Source organism: Antennarius striatus, chromosome 12, assembly GCF_040054535.1.
Source record: "Antennarius striatus isolate MH-2024 chromosome 12, ASM4005453v1, whole genome shotgun sequence".
NCBI lineage: Eukaryota > Metazoa > Chordata > Actinopteri > Lophiiformes > Antennariidae > Antennarius > Antennarius striatus.
The window spans coordinates 15,495,950-15,519,214 of record NC_090787.1 but is presented as its reverse complement, the minus strand read 5'-3'; the positions used below and the strand labels follow the sequence as shown (position 1 = coordinate 15,519,214).

The 23,265-nt window shown below is 39.2% G+C and overlaps 2 protein-coding genes across 2 annotated transcripts; both read left to right on the top strand.

Moving 5' to 3' along the window:
- The first annotated feature begins 9 nt into the window (after positions 1-9).
- Positions 10-5,983, top strand: LOC137604687 (sodium/myo-inositol cotransporter-like). Its single transcript, XM_068328647.1, has 2 exons — positions 10-230; positions 2,635-5,983. The coding sequence occupies exon 2, from the start codon at positions 2,883-2,885 to the stop codon at positions 5,016-5,018; it is 2,136 nt and encodes a 711-aa protein (XP_068184748.1). The 5' UTR covers positions 10-230; positions 2,635-2,882; the 3' UTR covers positions 5,019-5,983.
- Positions 5,984-17,627: 11,644 nt separating this feature from the next.
- casq2 (calsequestrin 2) lies at positions 17,628-22,368 on the top strand. Its single transcript, XM_068329667.1, has 11 exons — positions 17,628-18,105; positions 19,440-19,524; positions 19,654-19,754; positions 19,825-19,936; positions 20,373-20,446; positions 20,520-20,650; positions 20,782-20,827; positions 20,899-20,953; positions 21,582-21,682; positions 21,847-21,921; positions 22,052-22,368. Exons 1-11 carry the CDS (start codon positions 17,872-17,874, stop codon positions 22,280-22,282), a joined length of 1,245 nt encoding a protein of 414 aa, XP_068185768.1. The 5' UTR covers positions 17,628-17,871; the 3' UTR covers positions 22,283-22,368.
- The last annotated feature ends 897 nt before the right edge of the window (positions 22,369-23,265 follow it).

The window sequence follows — 23,265 nt, the reverse complement described above, 5'->3', positions numbered from 1 at the left end:
GGAAAGGGGATCATGTAACGGGCGGGACGGCGACAATACGGTTCTGACGGGAAGGGGCATCTAGCGACTAAACAACACGTCGATGAGAAGCAGCGAAACCTCCGAGGCTCTGTCGGGTTTGTGGCGACCGGAACTCCACGGAGAGCCGCTTGTTTTTCGGTCCACATCCACATTTTGGTTTACAGTGACGTGTAGCATCTTTAGCGAGTCGGCTAACGCTAGCTAACAAGGTACTACTGTTTAAACGGATAATGATGTCCAGCTGAGGGGGAGAGTAGCTTTTAATATGATTTAATGTGTAATTTGTGTGCTTTTTGTCAGTATTAAACCTGCATTGCCGTGTTACTCTTGTCATTCATTGTCTTTGTCAAACGAGCTCAGCTGTCATTGTGGGGAGGCGTTACCGGGAGAGATGCCTCCAGCACCTGGGGGGTAAAGTCAGATTAGTTTGCACAATTTAATCCTGTCTGTCATTCAGGAATAGAGAGTTGATGAGAATACAGACTTCTTGAAGATGCGGAATGAATGAATGAATGAATGAATGATTTACACTGAATGAATGATAAATGCTTGATGGCTGCCTCTGTACATGCCTGATCCCGGACTGTCGTCTGTTCTTTATAGTGACAAAGGCCATCTGAGGCTTGTTGACACCTCTGGGCTTTTAATTCATTCCACCAACCATCCATGAAAAGCCACTGGTTCGTTGTGTCAACAGCTGGCCATACATGCCCGCTGGTTTAGATATTATTTTCATTCATGATTCAAACCGAGGTGAAGCAGTTTTGTCCAGAGTTGTCCTTAAACGGAATTTGATTTAGTTAGCTGCAGCCACAGATTTACAGATCTTATTGTAGGTATTCTACTTAGATCATTTCATTGATTGCCTGACATGTTTTCACTCATTTATTGGGTTTAATTTTGGATTGGATCTGGTAGTTTGGAATTCAGTGTTCAAAGTTACTCAGTACCATGTGGGATATTAAACACTTACTACTACAGGGTTACAAAATAAACCACTGGACAGTTCATTTACTTGATGACTTTAATTGCATCGGTTAACAAAATCTGCAGTAGTAAAGTGCAGCAGGACTGTCAAATAACTTAAATAAACAGCATCTCTTATAAATAGGAAAACATCATTAATAGATCTTCGAGCTTACAATAGTTCAGTAATAAAATACTGAGTTTTATAAACTACAGTATGAGGAAACTTTTCAAGCTCAGTTGTGATATTTTGAACCCTGGCCTTCCTTGCGGACCCATAGGCAGCTGTTATTGCGCTCATACTTTGGATCAGTTCTGCATTCCTGTGAAATGTCTCAGTTGTACAAATGAAGTTTATCAAGTTAAGTTTGCCTTCATTTGTTTTGTCTTTTTGATGTTTACCTGTATTGTGTTTTATTTACTGTTAGGTTGGGTTTAGCCATCTCTTGTGTTTTGCTATTCCTCTGGTGAACATTGAACATTGCGGTTTCTCTGGGGTTCTTCATACTAAAAAGAATCTGCCCTCAATCTGGGATCAGTGTTGTTAAAAAGAAACAAGTAGAAAAATTCCACTATGTTTCAGTTAAACTTCATTATATGAATCATCTTGGAATATGGATATATTCCTTTTGACACTGACAGGACCGTATATTTTATTTTCTTCTGATTGCAAATAGTGATAGTGTTATAATTCAGCATTACTTAACTCTACAGAATAACTCTATAATTATTAAATGAGTTACTCTATTTTCTGGCCAGTTGCATACACACCCAGTCACACACACACACACACACACACACACACACACACACATTTCCTGTTGGAACACACGCAACTGTTGCCTTTGACAATATGCTCAAATGAAAACATTTATTTGATTAAAAAGGATAGTCATGAAATCTGGGTGTGAGAAGGAATGGACGAAATCTTGGGGTTATTTTTGAATATGAATGTCAGAGTAAAACCATGACAGAACTTACTTAAATGTGTGTTTGTGAGAAAGACTGACATTGAAACAAAACACATGTTGTGTATTCTGCTTTATTATGTCGAAGAATTCAGTGAATCCCCTGCTATATTATTACTACGATCTCACTTTATATCAGTCTGCAGTGACCTTTTTTCACACATTTGCATGAAGAGAACAGAATAACAGATCTACTGTAAATGTATTTTGGCATGTCAATGTAAAATGCATGTCAATGCTCTTCATTTATACATGGAATAAACTGTAATCTGTAGACTGATCACAAACTGCCTTTTTTTATTTACTCTGCCTGATATCTTACTAAATGTTTTTAAGCATTCTTTAACATTTTTACAGCGGCACGGCTTCAGGTGTTTTTCTTAAAAATCTAAAGTACTGAAGTCATGCTAAACCCAACGACTGGCACTGGAAAAAGACTAGTTGCTTTATGTTGTTTGTAGAATGTTATATCACAATTGATGATTATTGTTAATGATTTTGATCATTTCGTGGTGTGGAATATGATATATGTAGTTTGACTGGTAATCTTCCCAAACTTGTCTCAAATCACGTTTTCAGGGAGGCTTTTGTAACCTTTCAGGCATTTATGTTCGGTGTACTTTTTTTCTTAAATTAAGGCTCTAATGAGGTGTTTCTCTTTGTTTTTGCTGTCTTGCAGGAATATTAACTCTAGGCTTTTCTAGACCAGAGACCTGCAACATCGTCCTCTAAAACTAGAACGACCTCAGTGCCGGTGGATAACCCCCCCCGAAGCACGACTAGTGTATTTGACCTGACAGTGGATACTGCAGCTTCCATCCAGACAGCAAACCAAAGCAGAACATTTCCATTGGCCCTATAAAGAGAATTTCCATTTTTTGGTAAAGATTCACGTAGTTTTGAGTTTTTTAAGTATTCTTGGAAAAAATGGGCCCTGGAATGGAAGCAGTGGACATAGCTGTGGTAGCACTGTATTTTATCCTGGTGCTTGCCATCGGGTTTCTTGCCATGTGGAAATCAAATCGCAGCACTGTGACTGGCTACTTCCTGGCCGGACGCTCCATGACATGGATAGTGATAGGCGCATCACTCTTCGTCAGCAACATTGGCAGCGAGCATTTCATAGGTCTGGCTGGATCAGGAGCAGCAAGTGGCTATGCTGTGGGAGCGTGGGAATTTAATGCACTTCTACTTCTGCAGCTGCTGGGCTGGGTGTTTGTCCCTGTGTACTTTCATTCGCAGGTCTACACAATGCCAGAGTACCTGTCGAAACGCTTTGGTGGCAGCAGGCTAAAGGTTTATTTTGCTTTCTTGTCTATATTGCTTTACATTTTTACTAAACTGTCTGTGGCTTTGTATGCTGGAGCTCTCTTCATTCAGGAGTCCCTGGGGTGGAGCCTTTATTTGTCTATTGTCCTTCTTATCAGTATGACTGCAATGCTGACTGTCACTGGTGGATTGGTGGCAGTAATGTACACGGATGCCCTTCAGGCAGTGTTGATGGTTGGTGGAGCCCTAACTTTAACTGTCATCAGCCTGGTGAAAGTTGGTGGCTTAGAGGCCGTCAGAACTAAATACATGCAGGCAGTTCCAAATGTTTCTGCTATAATTGCCGCTGGAAATTTTACTTATACTAATTCCTGCCTTATTGAGCCTAAACCAGATTCACTACACATCCTTCGAGGTCCCCTGGATGAAGACATCCCATGGCCAGGCTTCCTGATTGGCCAGACGCCTACATCTGTTTGGTACTGGTGTGCCGACCAGGTCATCGTTCAGAGGGTGCTAGCAGCCAAGAACATTGCCCACGCAAAGTCCTCCACACTCATGGCTGGGTTCCTCAAGATCCTGCCCATGTTTGTGATGGTCATTCCAGGAATGATCTCCCGCATCTTGTTTACAGACGAGATTATCTGCATCAGTCCAGAGCACTGCATGGCTGTGTGTGGCTCTCAGGCTGGGTGCTCAAACATTGCCTACCCCCGGCTGGTCATGGCAGTGATGCCTGTAGGACTGAGGGGTCTGATGATGGCGGTTGTGATCGCTGCTCTCATGAGTGATCTAGATTCTATATTCAACAGCGCAAGCACCATATTCACCCTAGACATCTACCAGAGTTTTCGACAGCTGGCGTCTCAGCGTGAGCTGCTCATTGTAGGTCGCATCTTTGTTGTGGTCATGGTGGGGATCAGCATCGCTTGGGTCCCTGCTATTGTTGAAATGCAAGGTGGACAGACCTACTTCTACATCCAAGAAGTTGCCGGCTACTTAACCCCCCCAATAGCTGCCCTCTTCCTGCTTGGCGTGTTCTGGAAACGATGTAATGAGAAAGGTGCTTTTTGGGGAGGCATGACAGGGTTCACACTTGGTACTGTACGGCTGATTCTAGCATTTATTTATCGTCCACCTCCTTGTGACCAGCCAGATAATAGACCTGGCTTCTTGGTGAACGTTCACTACATGTATTTTGCCGCTATGCTGTTCTGGATTTCAGGATTGGTGGCGGTGGTGGTTAGCCTCTGCTCCTCCCCACCAGATGAGGAGCAGATTCACACCACCACATTCTGGGGGCTCCGCAACATTGAAATGGTTCCTGTGAAGGACCGTGAAGAAACGTACAGGCTGACTGAGAAGAGCCCTGGGAATGGTAGCGAAAGCCTTCATAAAGAAATTCCCCCAGATGTGAAAACGGACCGGTGTTGCGACGGGGCAAATGTTAAACTCCTAGTGTCATCCACCGACCACGACCCAGCAACACCGAGCACAGAGTCCTCTCCGGTCACCACCCTAGCACAACAGTTTGATAATGGAACGATAGAGATTGTCAGTGCTGAGGAAAGCTGCCATGACAATGAGAAGACAAGCAAGTTTATGCATCTTCTGAATTGGTTTTGTGGATATAAGGAGGGGTCACAGAGCACTGACCAAAAACATCAGCGGGAGAAAGGAAGAAGCATTGCTGAGATGCTTTATGAACCACCCAGAATTAAACTACTCCTCAACTTGGGTCTATTTGTAGTGTGCACTCTGGACATCTTCATGTTTGTTTATTTCTCATTATAGTTGCACCCTGTACTAAACTGTCTCGGGGATTTTTATTAATTTGGAAGTTCAGGAGGCACGCGGCAGCGGAGGGCGGCAGGTTTTGCATATAAACAGTGGAATCTCTGGAGATTTGAGAACTCTGTAATATTTACAGTTGTCTTTTTGTAGCTCTTCAACGGATTTAAGCATATTCTAATCATTTTAAAATGATTAAACCTTCTCCAGATGAGAAAAAGTATATTCTTTTATGATTGAGGCTTATTTGGCACTGGTGTGTCCATTTTGTACATTGCTTGTTGCTAGCTAACCTGACTTCCATCTACCTGGATTTTTGAATTGTTGTGACATTTGCCTTATATATGCTCTTCCTCTTTTAGTGTAGTGAATAACAATGTATTCTGTAATTTAAGGTTTTCTGCTCCTCTCTTGTTGACAGTAGGATTTAGTGTACTGCAAGTATTGTATCAAAGCATATTTTGTCAAGCTTGCAGCAAATGTCTGGTATTAAGAATAATTGAGTTTTGCATCACAGGAAAATAAGAGCACAAGGTTAAAATTGAGAAAACATTTTATCTTTAGTAAATGAATAGCCCAATTTTATGTAGTATATTCTTTTTTTAAAATTATGGTTCTTTTTCATTTTTACAGTAATGTGTTGTCACATTAAGGGACTTAAAGTATTGCATTTGTTACTCCTATGTAGTTCTTAAAAGGCAACGTGAAGCATTTTCAAGCATTATTATTATTTTAGCAAAAAGCCAGAAGTTCCAGTGCTCATCAGTCTGTATTAATCTATATTTTATACATTTCTCCTTTTATGTTTCATTGTCTGAAATGTGTGCTGAGTGTACATTATTTTAAAGCATACGATGTAATTCAGGGCTCATTGGTTTGCCCACTATATATATATATATATGTTCTGTAGTAAGCTTGTTTGTGTATTTACTATGTCGATGTAATTATAGTATTTTGCAGAACTGAAATATCTGTTTGAAGTGCATATTTTATAAACTTCTTACCAAATGTGTCTTAGTCTGCAACGCTGAAGTGGGAAAAGTCAAAGAAAACAAAAGTAGACTTCATATTGTGCAGTGACTACCACACATTTAAAGCCATTTGATATAGCCGCTTTGTCATATTGTACATTTTCAGTTAGCTGCATGTCAGCAGAGGATGATTATGCAAAGCAGAAGTTACATGCCAGTCGATTGTTACAGGATTACCACATAACGTAACTGGAGAAACTCTGATGTAAAATCACTCAAGTTAATCAAGTTATGGGTCCAGCTAAAAAAAGTTGGCTTTGGAACTTTAAATATTCCTCTGGGAAAGATACCAGGACATCAACGCTCTCACTGCCAGGAAACTAAAACGTAAAGAAAAGCTTTTTGTTAATGTATTTTTAAAAATACATTGTGTTGAATGACATTGGTTTAAACTGTTGGTGTCACAATGAGACAGACCAATCCTTGCCAATGTCAGGCATGGGTGATGCATAATTGGGGTGATTGGTAGATGATGATTGCGCTGTGGGAAAGGGCTTTAAAAAAGTGTTTATGAATTTTTATGGATTTTATTCTTAGAGATTGAAAATAAAGTTTTGGTGGAGAAAAAAAGATGTGTTTATTTTTATGTTTTGACAACAAATTTCTATGATGAAGGTAATTTCTATTTGAAATCGTTTTGAAGTGACCTTGTGCATCGTTTGCACCCTGATATGAAATGTTTGGGAGATTATATGAAAGAGTTCATCCTGGGGTGGGGTGGATTCTTCTGTATTTCTAAGATTTAATATTGATCAGGATTATACAGCCCATTCTTAGGCTTTGTTAATCTGCTCAGAGCTGGAAAAGGACTAAGTCAATGCTGTACAAACTATTCAACCAGTTTGTTTAAAAAGTCTCACTTTTGTCCACGTCTCGCTCCATCCATCCGTCTGTTGACTTGAACTGAACACCATCCCTGTAGCTTAGAGGATTAGAAATTACCGTATGATAATTTACTTTTGAAACCTCACTCATTAGAAAGTGCAGAGGCCAAGGTGTAAGATGGAACACTAAGATCTAATAATTTACAGTATATGCTCAGGCAATGTGTTGACTATTCCACTTTTTTAAATGTGGGACACAGTTGATAGAAAAATCCCCTGAAGTCAGAGAGTTTGACTTACAGACCATGAAAGGTATCAGATTATACAGTCACTGATATCACTTTTGCCCTATGAAGCATAGCAAAAAGTTAAAATGTAGCACGGAGTGGCTGTTGGGAACTGACCTAAAATAAATGGTTAAGAACCAAACACATCCTGACCCACAGGTAAGTTAAGATATCAGTAACTTCCTAAATGCTAATCTTTGTTTTCTTTGTTAATCTACATGTTAACTTTACCCACAGTTCCTAACTTGACCTCACTATCATGAATGTGTGATGGTGAGATTTACTGGAAAATCTGATAAGAGTTTTTCTGAACCATGAGTGTGGATATCAGAGTTCCAATGATGGCACCAGTTTACCGTTGCTTGAGGAGAGCCACACCCTTATACATTTTTCAGACTGCGAGTCAGCATGAGTAGTTAAATAAATATGTGGCAGTGTAGTTATCTGAACGAATCGGACAATACCCCGTCTGTCATTTAAAAAGCTAATCTTACACTGAAATATGCTACAGCAGACATACAAACCTCAAAAGTCACATGTATAAACATAAATTTCACTCTTCAAAAAATTAAATGTGAAAATTTGCTTTGTTCTGCTTTAACAAATATGTCACATGATAAAGACTAAGATGTTATCTACAACCATGTTGGACGCAAATGCACAGCAATGCTTGAATTAAATACTAACACTCTTTAATTAGCTATGTGAACAGTTTAGTCACTAATGATTATCTTCTGACATTTAGCAACCAAACCCACTCTACATAATAGTCTCACATGTGAGACTGTCAGGAATCTCCTAAATATGAATATATGCTAAATATGAAGCCGTTAATGAAATAATTAACTATAATAAATTCTGATCTACTGTACATGTTTTCTTAATTATTACATTCACACTTTCAACACTTCAAGAATATTTTATTGCAAAATGTGTGTCATTCTTTGGTAAAACCTGATTCGTAAATGTGAATGTCGTAAATCAGTCTTCTTACACACCTTCCTAATACTAGACTCACACACTCTCTCTTTCCCAAGAGAAAACTAGTATTACTTTCCTTGTGGAAAAGTACTGGCAACAAGGCCATGCTTTGTTCATTGTCTGTTTGAAAACACAAACAACTGTGTCGAGCAAATGCTAGATTTAAATAGGTGCTCTGTGTTGGAATGATGGTATTATTAGACCAGGTATAAAATGCTGCAAGGCTTGTCATTAGCTGTGTGTAACATTAATGAAAACAAAAAATGTGGTCGTTTTACATCAATACATTGTATGTAGGCCTCAAAATTCAATATAAATGTTGTGACCTGTCCAAAAGGTCCAAAAGCACATACATACTGTACATTTCCTGGAATGTGTAGCAGCAGGTGTCAGGATTTGAGCAAAGCAGCAACTATTTTTGGTCTTCATATGGTGTCAAAGTTTTAATAGGCATCTACTGCCTCTAAATACGTATGGCTTATAACACTGTAGATGACAGTGTTTAGGGTGATTGTTAGGGTTATACACCAATACCAGCAACACCTTATTGTTTACCTTATCGTAACACATATTACCACATTAAAATAGAGTACCATAGATGTGACACAGAAAAAAAGGAGAAAAAAAAGAGAAAGACAACCAGTCACATACATTGATCTGATTAACAGCCAATGAGATTCCGACAAATATGGGTCAGTGAATTGTCATGTGACTCAGGGGAGGGTCAGGGGGTGTTTCCAGTAAGGGACTCAATCATGTCCCTTACAGATTGAGGGACATGAGTGCAGTTGAGGAGTGATACTTTCTACAGACGGGCCTTGAACCCAAATTTTTTTCTGTGATGTGGCAGTTGGCCCTGTGATGAGCTGGTGTCTCGTCCGGGGTGTACCCCTCCTTTCGCCTTTAGCCAGCTGGGATAGGCTCTAGTATAGCCATGACCAAGTGACAAGATTGTAAACATCTTGTCTAAAGAAAATGGATGGATAGATGGATGGATAAAGTGTTATTTAAAAGAATGTTTTCATCTACCGGTAATTCAGATGACTTTGAAAATGTATGTGTATTAACAGAGTAGGAGAGTTCACAAGATTAAAAAAGTGAATGTAGCTTGAATGTTATTTCTATTTTTATCTGATTTTCATATTTTTTCTGCTAATTCTACCAATACTTAGAAATCAATTATTGTTCATTCGTTCATCTTCCATACCTGCTTCATCTGTTGTCGTGGGTCGCTGGAGCCTATTCCAGCCGACTGGAGGCGTGAGGCAGGGAACACTCCAGGAGAGACGCCAGGGCACCACTTAGTCACACGTTGTCACAGACAAACACACACACCTACAGACAATCTGGAAAGTTCAATCCACCTTAAGTGCATGTTTTTGGAGGTGGGAGGAAGCCGGAGAACCCAGAGAGAACCCACGTAGACACGTGGAGAACATGAAAACTCCAGCGCTATCGACTGTGCCACCCAATTGAAAAACATGTTTATTTCTTTAAATTTGATGAGTAAATTGATAGAGCTCTCATATATTTTCATTTAAAGCAGTAGAAATGAGTTTAGGTTGGTTGAAAGGCTGACAAGCTAACCTGACCAACATTTTGCTCTCACCACAAATGGCGAGGCAGGATAGCCTTGAACTTCTAATCTAACTCCTGACAAGAATGAAAATACTGGGTGTTTTACTTCTTGTGTTACAATAACACAAGAAGTATCTGATGACACCACTGTGACAGTGGTTCACACTTCTCTCCACAATGTTATCTTTAATCTCATTCTTAGTTAAATATTTCTTTTTAACAATTCCATTTATTACTTCCATAGATAGACATGATTGAATAGTATTTTCTGAGCATTTGTACTTTCACATCTGTATTTATTTTATATCACAGTAATAATTCAGCTTGAGGTCCAGCGGCGGCTCCTTGACAGGAACAGCAAAGGAAAAACACCTTTGACTCCACTTTTTTTTATTTAACAAGAGAGGCAACTGCTGAGTTGAACAGAAATACGTGTCAGACAGTCCAAGGGTTGGGACATGGTGACCTCTCTAGAGTTGTAAATTTCTCATCTCTCCCTTTTGAATGATCACTTTCTTATCAATTCTGCTTCTGAATGAAATGGACTGGGTGCTCATCAAAAACAAGAAACAATAGTTATTTTATCAGCATAGCATTTACATTTGAAACCCTGTTTGTTCCAGAGAATGGCACCATAAGAGTGACTACTCTTGAAAGCATGGTTTTTAATAATCAATAATACCTTTGTTTGTAGATAACTTTTCAAGTTATGAGATACTTATGAAATACTAGGACAGATGCACTATAATACAAACAAATTAAGAATCAAGCAACAACCACTAAGGCATTTTGATAATAAAACAGTAAATATGATAAATTAATAAAAACAGTGATAAAATCTCTCTGAACCGTGAATGCTATTCTTAAAATTTTGAGTACTGTAATTCAATCCTTCAAGCTAAAAGACAGTAGATATGAAAGTGACTCAGTCTAACACAAAAAAAGATTTAGAACATTAGTTCAAATAAATGATCTTAAAAAAAGAAACGGAGGATCCTACAATAAAGATTTGAAACTTTCATTCATTCATCTTCTTGTAGATGACAAGCGGGTCACGAGTCTGCTGAAGCACGTCTCAGCTGGCTAAAGGTGAGAGGTGGGGAACACCCCGATTGAGACGGCAGCTCATCTCAGGCCCACACACAACAACAAACAACCACTCACACACACATACACACAAACACACACACACACACGCACACACACACACGGCTACAGACAATTTAGTGTGATCACTTTACCTAAGCTGCATGTTTTTGGAGATGGGACGAAGCTGGAGAACCCAGAGAGAACCCACGCAGACAGGGAGAGAACATATAAACCTTATGTAGAAAGGAATCAAACCCAGAACCTTCTCGCTGTGAGGCAACAGAGCTACACACTGTACCACCGTGCTGAAATGGGTAAACCAGAATGGTGTGGACACAATTTTCTGCCAAGTGTTTTTAACCTTGTAACAAAATGTAACAAAAACAGTCTAATTCACAAACCTCTGTCTCAGCCCCCAGAGGGGGGACCCTAGAACCCCCCACTGGATGCATTGAAAGTATCAAAGTCTGTTTCTAGCTTTTCAGGGAATGATGATGTAATTATTAAAGATTTATATGCTATGAGGAAAAAACATGAAAACTTTGTTAATATGATTGTCAAAATTGACATTTAAATTGCTCCAATATGTTTTGTAATTTTAATGACCTCTGATGATAGAAGTGTATTTATCTTTTTTTTTACTGTAGGAAATCTGACACCATCCAGTTAGTTATGTGTGCACATGTGGAGCTTGTTGAATATATCCTTGTCTTCAGTGTCAGAAGGAGAAGTACAATGTGTACAGAAATGATAACTGATACTGTTTTTTTTAAAGCCAAGTGTTTGGATTAGGTTTAGTTCAACATACAGAACTCAAATGAACGCAGCACGAGGTGCAGGGAAAAGTTTGAACAAAAAGACTTTGATGACAAATGCAAAACAAAAAAAAGTCCAAATCAGGTTTCTCGACAGTGAATCTCCAAAGCAAGATCCAAAAAGCAAGCACTGTTTAAAAGGAAGATGAAAAAGGAAAATAACTCACAAAATCTAGGAGGAAATGGAGACAAACTGATAAACTCAGCACGAGACATCAAAGAGTTTAAATACACAGAGTAAGGAGAGGATGACAGATTGCTTGATGGCCATGGAGGAAAGGAAAATCAAGAGAGAAACACAGGAAACAGAGAGCATGAGAAAGTCCACTACAGAATACAACAGGAAATAATCTAAACCAAAATCACGGCATTCATTTTAACCAGAGCTCTGTGAATCAGGGGATGTCAAACATTCAGGTGCATGCATTTTTCAAGTCCGCATTAATTGTGTGATTCAGTACTTTATAAATAAACTTTAATTGAATTGTATATCAACAAAAATCGGACATTATTGTGATCTGATGAGTGAATAATAACGCATACTACAATATTAAACAAAAGTGAATGTTTTGTTTTCCGTGCTCCTATTATATCAAGAATAGAGGGAGCCACATTAGGAATGTGGAATGACCTGTCAAATGCTTGGCAAACACACAGTCAATACATTCCTGCCATTCCTCATGCAAAGCCCCGACTAAACTTCCGCAGCGTGCCTGGTACTCTGGCATTAATCCATGGAACAGGACTTCAATGGCAAAAGGAAATATTTACCCCATAGTGTCAAAACAGTGGAAAGAATTGTGTCTGGGGCAACAACACAATGAATGAGAACCAACGAAGCATACCCCAGTGAGGCTTTTGCCCATCCTTATGGGTCAAACTGATCATTGACAACAACATTCTTGATTAGTGACACATCAACAGCCCGGGGGGCTATAGAGGTAAATGTATGCTGCTGACAGAGGCTTTTTGTTATGGAAACACTAAGGTGCCATATCATGTAAGATATAGGTGCTTAGTTTAAATGAAATAAAACCGAATACATCCATAGTTGTGTTTTACATACAGTGTGTGCAGAGAAAAACAGTCCTTATCACATTTGCAACATTGCCCCTTACTAACATCGGTGTGTGAACTCTCTGCCTTTGGGGAAATAGGTGAGGGTGAATGGAAATATTCAAGACAATAGAGTGGGAGGGGAGTGCTTGCTCAGGTCAAACGCAACCTAGTTATCACCTACAAGCCTTGAACTCAGTTCTGTGTTGACTATGTAAGTATAGTGCTAAATACTCTTCATGGAAAAAATTTCTTCAAATAATAAAGTTGTTTTAGTATTTATAGATTAAAATAACAATATTAGCTGTAAAAGGCTAGAATGAAACCAAGTATGTTCATTGCAATGCTCTGCTACTCTGTCAAGGTTGTTAACGTGACCGAGTCAGTCCCTCTTTCTTGTCGACCTTTAAAAGTCAGCTGTTTTTAAATGTTATGGGCTTTTTTTTAAATTTTTTTATTTCATCATAGTTATTTTTATTCCGTTAGACAATCATGTGCTCAAGTCCTCTGTGAGTCACAGATCACTGCCTTAGTCTTTATGAATGGCATAAACCCAGTAAACACACACACACACACACACACACACACACACACACACACACACACACACACACACACACACACACACACACACACACACACACACACACAGACTTGTGATGACGTCAGATGGCTCCTCGTCACTTTAGTTCTAAACCAGATCTGCGTTAGACATTTCCATAGTTTTTCATATTTTCATTGATCACAGATCGGTTTTGTTTATCCTGCTCTTGTATTTTTTATGAGTGTAAGTGTAATTAACAATCAATGCACAGAGAAAATGCATAGTATTAAAATTATGTTATCTGTAGACACTCATTCAACATTATTGTAAATTAGGGTAAACATATTCCAGTTCAGAAGCACTAAGAACTACCTGACTAGTTTTTCATGAATGTTGTAATAGTGCTTCGTAGATCTGCTAAAATTCATTAATAATCTCTGGGTTGCCATGGTTGAAAGATTTGAGAAAATGCAGATTAATGCATCAAAGCTGGACTCTTTTAATACAATAACCTCAGGTGTCATTCAGGTGGCTGCCACAAGAGAAACGATAAGAGTACAACTAAATAACATTTAAAATAAAACATTTAAATTAAATTGTTAGTAATGGACTCTCCTTGTCCTACTTGCAGGATGCTAAAGGCAGTTCACCTGTTCGTTTACCTAAGGCGACTCAGATCACCCCCCCCCCTACATTGAAGTGCACATGTCTCACTTATTCATTCACTGAGTGCAGTAATGAATATCTAATTACTTGAGTGCACTAGTTCATTTTCTCAGCAGCAGTTGTCTGCTTTGCTAAACATTTATCTTATCTTTGGATGTGGGAATGATATATTTATTGTAGATCCCTGGAGTCAGTTCATTTCAGCACAGCGTTGCGTTATATTTTTAAGAGAAGAGTTCCTATTGTTTTCAAGAAGCAATAAGTTGTGAAACAGATCTGCAGACACTGAAAACTGAACACTGAATTAAATATATTGCAAATATCAGATTTTGGTCTTCTCCATCAGTGTTTCTTCAATTTAGATAGTTTACACATATTTCATACAGACATACCATTGTGTGTTTAAGCGTGTGTATTCCTGACTCTACGTCCTACACACTGCTGTGGTTCTGAACTATATTTGCTGTCCCACTTATCTCTTTGTTTCAGGTTACAGTGTGTAACGTGCAGTTGGTGGAACCTTAATAATCTGGAAGTGATCAGAGACAGTGTGAGTCATGTGTAGCTCTGAGGGAGGGAGGGAGGGGGGTCACGCCACTCCTTCAAAAGCTGGATCATATTTCAAGCACTCTTTTTATCAAAGAGATACAGAGTTCCAGGGTCCTTGAACGAGACAATGGCTCCTTGCTGACTTCAAGATGCTGCTTTATGGCCAACGATAATCCTACATTTGAACTTAAAAATATCTCAAATTAATCAATATGAGTCACTGTGGCTCCAAAATGCTGCACTGCAGGAGCACTCAGAAAAGAAGTGTGAGCATAATACCTATAGGTTGATAGACATCTTTTGCTTGTAAGGTGCTCCCCTGTGGGGGCACATCAGGAACTACAGGGGAGGAGAACAACCAGACACTCTAAGCCCAGTCAGAGTGATTTACAATAATAATAATAATAATAATAATAATAATAATAATAATAATAATAATAATAATAATAATAATAATAATAATAATAATAATTAAAAAATTAATAATAATAATGATAATGATAATACTACTACTACTACTACTACTACTACTACTACTACTACTACTACTAATAATAATAATAATAATAATAATAATAATAATAATATTAATAATAATAATAATAATAGTAATAATAATAATAATAATAATAATAATAATAATAATAATAATAATAATAATAATAATAATAATAATAATAATAATAATAATAACAATAACAATAACAATAACAATAATAATAATATTGAGCATTATTTTTTTGAGATTTGGGAGAGTTTTTTTGGGTTTTTTGTATGAACATGTCTCTGTGTCAGATTATAAAGACTTTCTGTACTCCTTTTCCTTTATCAGCAAGAGAAAGTAACAGTGTTTTGTATGTTTAACATTTTCAAAGTCATGTACGACAACCACTCCTACACACACACGTACACACACGTACACACACACACACGCACACACACACACACACACACACACACACACACACACACACACACACACACACACACATACACACACACACACGCACGCACGCACACACACACACACACACACACACACACACACACACACACACACACACACACACACACACACACACACACACACACACACACACACACACACTGCTCTGCCAAACAGAAAAGATTAAAAAGGTACACAAAGCCAGCAGGAGCTGACGGTGCTGCTGTGAGATAAAGTCTTTAGACTGACCAGCTTTACTCTTCATCATTGACTTGTTCTGTTTCCACTCAGTCTTTTCCTGATCTCCTCACCATCTTCACGATGAGGCCCTTTAAAACCTGGCGAAAGGTTAGTACCGTAGAGAAGCTGTTCCTCATGTCGTTACTTGAGTCTAGAGTTAGCTGCAAACTGTGGAGGTCATAGAGTTTATGTAGCTGTAGCAGAAATCCACTATTATGTCCAATGTTCCACATTTCACATTCATAGTATGGTTTCCTTTCCTGTGTTTAATAACACGGGAAAAAATAAAATGGTCCTAAAAATATTCTCTCTTAAAGTTGGACAAAGGTAGAACTTAGTTTAAATTGTTTTACTTGAGAAATTTGATTAAATAGATCTATAATTGTTACTTTTTTCACTGAATTGAGGTGGACAGTTCTCAGGAGTTTGAAAAAGGCAATACCACCATATCCAGTTACTTACATTGCAAAGAATCGGCTGGTGCAATATTCTAAGGAATATCCATAAATAAATGACAGAGAAAAGTATTTATCGATGGCTATTTAATTATCGCTTTTTCATTTGTGATTTTTTATATTGACTTTCTTTTGTTCTTCTTGATCTTTAACCCTCTATTATACTTCCAACTAGATGAGAGCATCTGATTGGTCTAATATGACTCTCCACTTGGAGGATTCCCTGAGCAATGTTTTGGGTCATTACCTGGATAACTGGCGACGTAACATCTCCGCCGCAGCGGAAGCTTTGGACAAGACACGGGCTGAGGAGAACTTCAAGGACGTCGTCTGGTATCTGGCAGTGATGATCGGCATGCTCGCATTCATTATTGTGGCAATCCTTGTGAGCACGGTCAAATCGAAGAGGAGAGAGCATTCCAACGACCCCTACCACCAGTACATAGAGGAGGACTGGACGGCAAACATACAGCAGGGTGGCGTCATCACCAACGTCTCAGCTAGATAATACATCAGCAGCTTCACTGTGATTCCTTATTCTTTTCCTTTTCAGTCTCATTAGGTGATCATTTTCATTGGTAAATACTCAGTAATATTGTGTATGTAACTCTCTTTTTAGATCTCAACATATCCAATCCTTTAACTTGCATATATAATGAATTTGTAGTTCTATATCTATTCTTGTAAACAGTTTTTGTAGATTATTTTAGCTTGTACTATTAATTATAATGAATTAATTGTGTCTGACATCATATCAAACATTAAATCTGAAAACATCAAATTTAAAAAAAATGTTAAATGAGCTGAATTCAGGTAACTTATCTCCTGATGGGCCAGTGGATGAACTGTTAAACATTTTTCCTACCACTAGGGGGCAGAAGAGGCTCCTTCCCAAAGGACACAAACCCGTTCAGGAAATTGAGGGGGGGGGGGGGGGGGCAATGGTCGGGAAGCAGCTGCTGCTTTGTTAATATAGTTAAGATTGATTGCTGAGTTCAAGAGGAAGATATTTCAATCATTGTTTAGGTTTATTCTATCCATTCATCCATTTCTTGCATTGCAAAAACAGAAATGTGTGAAAATGTTCTGTACATTTATTTAAATTGTAAATGAAAGGACACCCCAAGCAAAATCAACTGTTTAGTTTATGGTATTTGTAAAACTCGTAAGAGCATGCATATAACTTCACTACTTGTTGAATTGCTTTAAACACACCTGTCACCACTACAGACTCCACTACACTCAACATCAACCAGTTTTTTACTCCTGCACACATCCTCTGTTTTTGGTCCTCATAGACTCAAACTCCTAAAAATAACTAAATCCCCAAATCTCTGGGGCTCATGTCTTTCCTCCCACATCAGTGACTCATTCAAAGAGACATCATAGGCAGCATGAACTGCCCCATGATCAAAACCCCACTGATTCTCACTTGCAGTTTTATTTTTAGCATTCAAACAACTGGTCTCCTAAAAATGGGCCTGTCCTACACTGCTAGGGCCTGCGTCTATGTATGGTATCCACCCCCCAGCACCTCACAGGCCTGACAGTACTCCTCTTTCTCCTTTGTGTCTGCGGAGAGACGGCATGAAGGATTGATCACAGTGGGAGAACAAGAGTTACGAGCTTCATAAGATGCTTATGGAGGTTGGAGTTTTCAGCAGAGCTTGGGATGCATAAGAACTTCGGCTAACGGACTAACTTTTATCTCCTACATTTCCCACATTTCCCAAGCCTTAGGTGACCTTTCTGACTGTGAAACCAGCATTGACTTGTGGGGCTGTGCTATAGGATCATGCTCTTCTTGCTGTTGCTGCTCCCTTGCCTCAGCTTTGCGCCTCTAGCATCTGCTGAGAAGGGCTTGGAGTTTCCACATTATGACGGGAAAGACCGCGTCATAGATATCAATGACAAGAACTACAGGAGAGCCTTGAAGAAGCACAACATGGTGTGCCTGTTCTACCATGGGCCCATACCAGACAGCAAAGACCTGCAAAAGCAACACCAGATGACTGAGCTGGTGCTGGAGGTAAAGTATTAAGAGGAGGAAAACCTGAGTAGGAACAGAGAGAGATGTGATGAAAGAAACAGGACAGGAGGAGGATAACATTATAAATACCGGTGGAGCAAGGCGAACCTGGGAAGGAATTTTTTAACACATTAAAAGCAAAAAAAAAAAAAAAGGTACTGCATCAATCATGCAGCCATCTGGCGAGATGTAAAACAGGAGAGTTCATTTGCTCGTTCCCTTGAATGTATGTATGAACTTCCTCAAGGTCACCATATATCTGCACTCGGTGGGTGCAGTGCAGCCAGTGAGATGCAGAGCTGTCACTTATGCTTAACCTTAACGTAATCCAATGTGCACTGCTATCCCTCACAAATATATCTGGTTAATTCTCTCTGGCTGGTAGAAATGGGACATGAGCTCATGTCTTTAATGTTTTTGAGTAATGCACATGAAGGGAACCAATACTCTATTAATGTTTTTGAGGACTTTTGATGAAAACCTAAAGCAATTCAGAGACTGGACAGCAGGGTATCTCTCTATCTTGTATGTAAATGAATGTCTTTTTTTACATTCCAAACAGTAGTCAGCAGTGTTAGCAGGACTCTGTCTCGTGTTACTAAGGTTGAGTTCCTCTCTGATCTGTGGAGGGTAATCTGATCCCAGTGCAGTCCTGACATTAGATTCACTTATTTTACGCTGCACAGGTGGCCCATTTTAGTGCAGAAGGAAGGAACGACGCAGGAAGGTGAATTCATGTGCGCACCGGTGACATCCATCCACAGCATATGTTTCATTTCATTTATCTACAACGACAGGACAAAGTTCCCGTCCCGTCATGTTTCTGATGGGACGGTTCATTCGCCTGACTGATCCAGAGTCATGACAATGAGCTGTACTCTTTCTCTGGTTATATTTAGATCAAACATTGGCTGATTATGTAATGGTGTCCGCTTGGGCTCCCCCGTCATAACGCCAACTTCTGAATCAACATTTCTTTTTAGACCTTTCCTGACAGCTTGACACTGACAATGGCTTCCTGTTCACTTCTTTCCCCAAACAAAGACATGATTAATGATAAAACGGTGCTTGGATATTTCTTTCCTGCACAGAAAATTGAAGTTTTTTGCCTCAAAAAAAGAAAATAAAACCAAACAGCTTTGTGTTTTTAATTTCTGTGGATAAAATATTTGGATCTGGAACAAACAATTTAAGTCATAAATTTTGTAAATTTAGTAATAATATGGTCACAGGGCAAACATTCTATTTCAGATAAGGTTTGTTCATAAAGTGGGACACATTGTAGTTTAATCCAGGTTATTTATTTAGTCTGTTATACCCTCTCTTGGTTGCAGCTCACTGCGCAAGTCGTGGAAGACAAAGACATCGGGTTTGGAATGGTGGACTCTCAAAAAGACGCAAAGGTGGCAAAGAAACTGGGTGGGTTTATAAGATTTCATGGTGCCTCCTTTGCTTTTGATACCTGCCAGTACTGAAAATTGAGTTACAACAACACAGATTGTTTTTTTTTTAATCTACATATTGATCTTAAATTCCCCTCCATCACAGGCCTGGAGGAGGAGGGAAGCGTGTACGTTTTTAAGGACAATCGGGTGATAGAGTTTGATGGCCTGCTCTCTGCAAACACCCTGGTTGAATTTTTGTTGGACGTGAGTATATTAATTAAAATACAGACACCAGGCTGCTTCTGCCATTCAGCACCGGTCTCTTTTCGTCCAGCTGTTGGAGGATCCGGTGGAGGTGATCGGAAATGCTCTGGAGCTCCGAGCCTTCGACAGGATGGAGACAGACATCCGCCTCATTGGTTACTTCAAGAACGAGGACTCTGAGCGTGAGAGACTGTTGACTTGAAATAATATGGTTGAAATATGATTTTCTGCTTTCCAAAGGTGACATCTGACTCTTGTTAGACTTATCTATGGTGAGCTCTTGTGACGTTTGCCCTTTATTGTGCACGAGCATTTTAACCCCCTCAATTCCATGGATTTGCAGATCCATTTTTATCACTGTTGTTCCCACAGCTGACACTGTCTGGTCTCCTTTTACAAGATGTGGAACAACTGAGTCTAGAGTAGTTTACTTGAGGTGATGAGCTGCAGCCACATCCGGACTGAGCAACAGTGGGAGCATTAAGTGGGGGTCAAAATCAGTTTCCTGCTCTCTGCTGGGAAATAAAAAGAATGCACAAACAGGAAAACAAGATCAGAAAAGCAAGAATACAAATTAAAAACGCTATAAATAATTTATTGTGTTTCTCTTACCGTCAGACTATGAAGCATTTAAAGAAGCTGCAGAACAGTTCCAACCTTATATTAAGTTCTTTGCCACTTTTGAGAAAACTGTAAGTAGGAAAACAAACAAACAAATAAACAGACAGGTCGTAGCTTTCGCCTGATCCATCTCCGGTGTTCCAGGTGGCCAAAGAACTGACTCTGAAGCTGAACGAGGTGGATTTCTACGAGCCCTTCATGGAAGAACCCGTCACCATCCCGGGAAAACCTCACTCTGAAGACGAGCTGGTGGAGTTCATAACTGAACACAGACGGTAAACGAAGATATTCAGCTACGGGCTTCTAAACGTACTTTTAACCAACCACACAACAACTTTTATGAAGATTCTTTTAGCTTATGTCATGAGCAAATACTAAACGTTTGCGTCTGTTTCTTCAACATCAGACCGACTTTGAGAAAGCTGCGTGCAGAAGACATGTTTGAGACCTGGGTGAGTAAAGTAAATGTAAACCTTCGCATTTGGATTTAATCCAAAATTCATGTTTGTCTTTCTCTTCTAAGGAGGATGACATTGAGGGAATCCACATTGTTGCTTTTGCAGAAGAGGAGGATCCGGGTAAGAGACTGGCATAAATTAAACCTTCATTTTTTTCCTTCAGAACAAAAACAAGTGGATATCTCTAAAGAGAATTGAAAGATTTTATTGAGGCTTTGTAGAGATGTGAATCTCTGAATAAGGGAGAAGTCACCAGATTCTGAAATGAATCTGGATCACGGTGTAGATCTAGGAAATTGTGTTGTGTGATTGTTAGAGATGAGATTTTTACGCATGTTATAATTTAAAGTTCACTGAATGATTATTATGAGAACAACGCTTGTAAAATCAGATGAATGAGAGTTGCTAGCAGTAAAAACATTAAACCAGGGGACATGATGAAAGTGAAATATTTATACCAATAAAATAGATTAAAAAAAACAAAACTAAATAAATTAACAACATTCAAATGTTTGACAACAAGAAAACAACGTGCCGTACTAAGAATATTATATCTTTATATTACAATAATAAAATATAAAAGAATTTTAAAAAGTCTTTGCGGTAGTGTATGATAGCTGGCTGCAGGATATTGTCTTATATCTAACTTACCAAGATGATGTGACTCTTATTCAAATGTCAAGTTATGTTAAAGTCGGGTGTTATGGTGACGATGCATCAGTTCGTTTTTGTGTTGAATTGTTTCCAGATGGTTATGAATTCTTGGAGATTCTGAAGGAGGTGGCCAGAGACAACACTCACCTCCCTGACCTCAGCATCATCTGGATCGACCCCGACGACTTTCCTCTGGTGAGACATCAGTAGGAAGGAGGAAAGGAGGAAAGGAAGGAAGGAAGGAAATAAATCAATCCATCCATCCATCCATCCATCCATCCATAAATACATAAATACGTACATATGGAGGTATGTGTGGAGAGTATTTGTTGATGTGTTTCTTCGTTGGCCTCCTTCAGCTCATCCCCTACTGGGAGAAGACCTTCAAGGTGGATCTGTTCCGACCTCAGATTGGAGTCGTCAACGTTACAGATGTAAGACCCTGAAGACCCCGACACCTGCTTCACCTGATGTGTGTCACCATTTTTAGATGTTATTTGACCTTTATGTGTGTGTGTGTGTGTGTGTGTGTGTGTGTGTGTGTGTGTGTGTGTGTGTGAGCAGGCTGACAGCGTGTGGTTGGAGATGGATGATGAAGAGGATCTGCCCACCCCTCAGGAGCTGGAGGATTGGATTGAAGATGTGCTCTCTGGCAAAGTCAACACAGAGGATGATGATGATGATGATGATGACGACGATGATGACGACGACGATGACGACGACGATGATGATGATGACGATGATGACGACGACGATGATGATGATGATGATGATGATGAAGATGATGACGAGTAGCTTGAAAATAGGGTCTGGTCTTCATTATTCAGGAGTTTAAAACACTTTCAAACGACTCTACAGTAAAATAATATTTTCCAAATGTGTCCTGAATCCACGAGCCATGATTTGACCATGTGAATAAACCTGGAATGAGTTCTAGGATTTAAAATTCATGCACTTAAAAAATAATTTTTTGTCACATGATTACACATAATATTAAATATACTCTGATACACACACACACACACACACACACACACACACACACACACACACACACACACACACACACACACACACACGGTGGTGCAAAGTCATACTTATTTAAGAAACAGAAATCTGAATACATTTTCAGAGGTGTTACAAAAGGTGTTACAGTACGCCCTCGTTCTTTGCGGTTAACACGTTCCAGGAAAAACACATGGTTAATGATTTCCGCGATCAAGCGACCAACTATTTATCTTATTAAATACAGTAATTTAAATGTTTATGACCCTCCCCATACTGATACTAAAGCACCTTCTATGTGTATTACCTTTTCCCACACTCTTGTCGACTGTTTGAAGCACTTTTGTGTCTCAAGTAAGTCCGAGACTCACGGAACGGAGCGCACTTCCGGTTGCTGTCAGCCAATAGAATTGCGCGTACGGTATCATGTGACTACCTACCAAAAATCCGCAATGAGGTGAAGTTGCGAGCGTTGATGCGCGAATGCACGAGGGTGCACTATATTTGTTTTCCTCCAGTGCTGGTTACTCAGACTGCAGCCCTGACCAATCAGAAACACGTCTAGGAGGCATTTGATTGGTTGACAGAAGCAGTGGGGTCCTTCTCATGGACTACTGCTGTGAAAAAAACTGACCTCTAATCATTGGAAAGTATGACAATACTAAAGTCTAATGCTTTGAAAAGGTCAATACAAATATTTATTTGTTTCCTTTTTTTGACTTTGACATGGCAGCTGTGATTTTACATGTTCTGCTGTATAAAAGAAGACAAGA